Genomic DNA, 3,596 nt, shown 5'->3' on the forward strand with positions numbered 1-3,596 from the left:
GACACTGAGATCCCAGGGATAGTTTTGCTTGTTTTTCTCTTTTAAAATGGAAGATAAACTAGATCTTGCAAATTTCAATGCCAATTCTGCAACTGGGCAAAACTGCTGGGTTCAAGTCCTTGTGTAAGGCAGGGATCACTGTTAGAATATATTGTGCTAATAATTACCTCTCTAATAACACTCAGCACTTCAATAGCACCTTTCAGTTGTGGACCTTAGAGCACACTACAAAGCTACACATCATTTTGCCCATTGTACAGATAGGGAAACTGAGGCACAAGGCCACTTAGTGAGTCTACAGCAGATCTGAAAATAGAACCCGCGTCTCCTGGCTCCCAGTCTGCTGCATCTATTGCGTTTCCTCTGTCGGTCTCAAGGTGCCATAGCAAAGTCCCCAAGTGGTGGCTGGCACGGTGCCAATCCCACAGACTAGCTGTCGGCACAGCGGTCCCATTGGCGGGGAGCAGTTTGCAGGATCAGGGCCGCCACTAGCCCTGTTCGGCAGGCAGGGAGTTGCGCCCTCGCCAATGAGCCTTCTGGGGTAGCCACAGAAGGGATTTAACTGGCTTCTGGCTTTGCGCAGCCCAGGTCACTGCCCCCCGCCCGTCCCGTGACTCGCTGAAAATCCATCTCCCCGATCGCTTCCAAGGCACAAAACCGACCCCCCGGCCCGTGGGGAAGCGGCAGGGCCCGGGCTGGGCACAGCCGGTGCGTTGTACTGGAATAGCGGAGCGCGGTCACTTTAATAGCGGGCGCACCCGCTTCCCACCCTTCCTGCGCCGCTCCAGAGCCAAGTGGGCGGCCCACGTGGTTGTTGCCTCTGGCGGCTGGAGCCGGCGGCGAGCCGAGGGAAGCGGGGAGTTTCCATCGCGAGCGGGCACCACCGAACTTCCCTCCCGCCGGCCCCGGGAACAGAAGCGAGCCGGCCCCGGGGAACTCCGGGCGCGCCCCGGAGCCAGGCTGGGGCTGGGGGCTGCTCTGCTCCCGGGCGCGGCTCCGCCCCGGCGGATTTCACCTTGCCCCGGGCTCCGCCGGGCGGATTAGTCGAGGCGAGGCATTGGCGGGGGGAGGCTCCGGCTGCGGGTCGCCGCGAACCAGCTGGAGGACGAAGGACGAGGGTGAGTCTCCCTCCAGCGAGCTCCGGCTCCCCAGGGCCGCGTGGCTCTGCTCTGCCTCCCCGTCTGCTGCTGCCAACGTCTGACCCGCCCCCGGAGCCCCCTCCCCGGCCCGGCGGGGACTGCTCGGGGGAGCGCCAGCGGCCTGCGCCGGCTGGGGAGAGGGGCAGGGAGGATGGCGACTCAGGTGAGCAGCGCCGATCTCTCTCCTCTTCCCCGGGCCCTTGTTCTGCCCGGGGCTGTCAGCAGCAGCGCCCGGCAGCGGGAGGCTGAACCCTCCTGGGGTGACCTGGGCAGCTCCAGCGGCTGCGTCTCTGTCTGTTTGGGGAAAGAACTTGGCAGCCAATTCCTGAGCTCCTTGCTTTACAAGGGGCCTGTGCTGCAGCTTGGGGGTGTATCTTGCATGTCCCTTCCAGTGCTAGGCCAGTATGTAACACCCCTTCTTCCCCCTCTCCAAAAAAGTGCCGTAAGGCCCCAGCTTCCCAAGCTCTGAACATGGGCCACAGCTCCACCGCGCTGGTAAATGGCTGTTGTGAGTCATCCTTGCACAAGGACTGCAGCCAAAAGTGGTTTGTTAGGCACCTGAAAGGAGCCGGTAAATATGGCCCTGAAAGCCAACCGGCTGCTGCCACTATCACTCAGGGCAGGCCACGCCTGGCTGCGGGGGTGTCTCCCCTCTGCTCAGTGACTGGTGACCGGCTCCTTGTTCCCTTAGTTAAAAAATAAGTGATGATCAAGGGCTGGAAATAGTCCCAGAGTTTGCTGGCGGGCATGGCCTCCCCACCCCCGCAGGAGGAATGAGGACAGAGCAGAAGGAAGGGGCCATGAGACAAAAGCTTCAGGGTGTCACTGACTTGAGCTAAGGGTACTGGGTGATGGGCCCTGTTTGCAGAGGTGCTGAGCACTGGCAATTTCAGATGAACTAAGTGGGATTCAGGGTTTCTGAATACTCCTGGAAATCAGGTCCTAAGACCTCAAAGAATGTGGGGTGTGGCTCAGAGTCCCCAATTTACAGATTGGGGAAACTGAGGCACAGAGAGCGGAAGGGAAGCAACTCGCCCAAAGTGACATCAGCCCTGCCCTTGGGACCATGCTGCTTCCACTCAATAGCTGGCATCTGGATCCCAATGATGCAATCTGTTCCCATCGCTGGACTTGTCTGCTACATAGGAGGAGCTGGGTGTGGCTTCCGGCTCACTGGAGAGGTGGGGGAGGAGTGGTGGTCTCTCTGCCTTTCTCTGTCTCTAATGTGTGTCATCTTCTCACTGAAGTGACGCCCAGGGACGGGATGCAAGATGGCTGACCTGAGCAACATCCAGTCTGCAGCTTCCAAGAGCATCCGGCCTTTCCGGTCCAGTGAGGAGTATCTCTACGCCATGAAGGAGGACCTGGCTGAGTGGCTCAACATCCTCTATGGCTGGGATGTCCAGGTGGAGAATTTCATGGAGACCCTGGAGACCGGGTGTGATCTCTGCCAACATGCCAACAACGTCAACCGCATTGCTCTGGAGTTCCAGCAACAGCACCCAGAAGTTGCTGCCTGCATGAGGGTGCCCCAGAATGAGGTTGTCTACCAGGCCAAGAATGTAGTGCCCGGCTCCTTCATCGCCAGGGACAACGTCTCAAATTTCATCCAGTGGTGTCGGCAGGACCTGGGCATCCAGGACGTGCTGATGTTCGAAACCAATGACCTGGTGCTGAAGAAGAATGAGAAGAACTTCGTCCTGTGCCTTCTAGAGGTTGCTAGGAGGGGCTCCAAGTTTGGGATGCTGGCCCCCATGCTGATCCAGATGGAGCAGGAGATTGAGGAGGAAATGAGGGATCAGATAGCCTATGGGGGGCTGGAAACCCAGGAAGATAGCCAAGACCTGGGCCCTGAGTCACCTGTCTACCCTAGCAGGGTGCAGAGAATCTCCTTGTGTGACCTCAAGAACCTGGATGAGCTGGTGAGAGGCTGTTCCATTTTGTTGGTATCTTGTGCCCCCAAGTAACATACAAGCAACATGAGACCCTCTCCTTCCACCATTACCCACTGTGGCTCTCCTAGTGATCTAAGTCACTTCAGTGTTGAACTGCGGGGAGGTAACTGGGAGGCATTGGTTCTGTCCACCCACCATAGGCGTGCGCACGGGGTGTGCCGGGTGTGCCCAGGCACACCCTAATGCAGGGGTGGGCAAATGGCTCCACTCCCCGGTGCAGCAAGCCACGGGGTCCACACTCCCGGGCCGGAGCTCCCGGCCGAACGCAGCAAGCTGCCGGCCCCTCCCCCGCCTTTCCCCTTCCCCTGGAGCCATACGGCCCCACGTGCAGCGCTCTGGGGGCCAAGGCTGCGCGCTCCCACGGGGCAGTGTTTGGCTCTGCGGGGAGGCTAGGAGCCTCATTTCATGTTAAGGGGTCCGGGGCCAGGGGGGTTGGATAAGGGGTGGGGGCAGTCAGGGGACAGGGTGGGTTGGATAGGAGGTGGGATCCCAGGGGGGTGGT

At 59.6% G+C, this 3,596-nt stretch overlaps 1 protein-coding gene across 3 annotated transcripts in view; it reads left to right on the forward strand.

The window, feature by feature from the left end:
* Positions 1-842: 842 nt before the first annotated feature.
* Positions 843-3,596, forward strand: part of GAS2L1 (growth arrest specific 2 like 1) — a 41,260-nt gene continuing 38,506 nt past the window's right edge. Inside the window, exons 1-2 of one of the 3 annotated variants that reach the window (XM_034791280.1) lie at positions 843-1,118; positions 2,387-3,061. In XM_034791280.1, coding sequence (XP_034647171.1) covers positions 2,411-3,061 — 651 coding nt within the window. In that variant the 5' untranslated portion in view covers positions 843-1,118; positions 2,387-2,410. Of the gene's footprint in view, positions 1,303-2,386; positions 3,062-3,596 lie in introns of all 3 variants that reach the window. The other 2 variants (XM_034791279.1, XM_034791278.1) reach the window with 2 other exon arrangements.

This window comes from Trachemys scripta, chromosome 15, assembly GCF_013100865.1.
Source record: "Trachemys scripta elegans isolate TJP31775 chromosome 15, CAS_Tse_1.0, whole genome shotgun sequence".
NCBI lineage: Eukaryota > Metazoa > Chordata > Testudines > Emydidae > Trachemys > Trachemys scripta.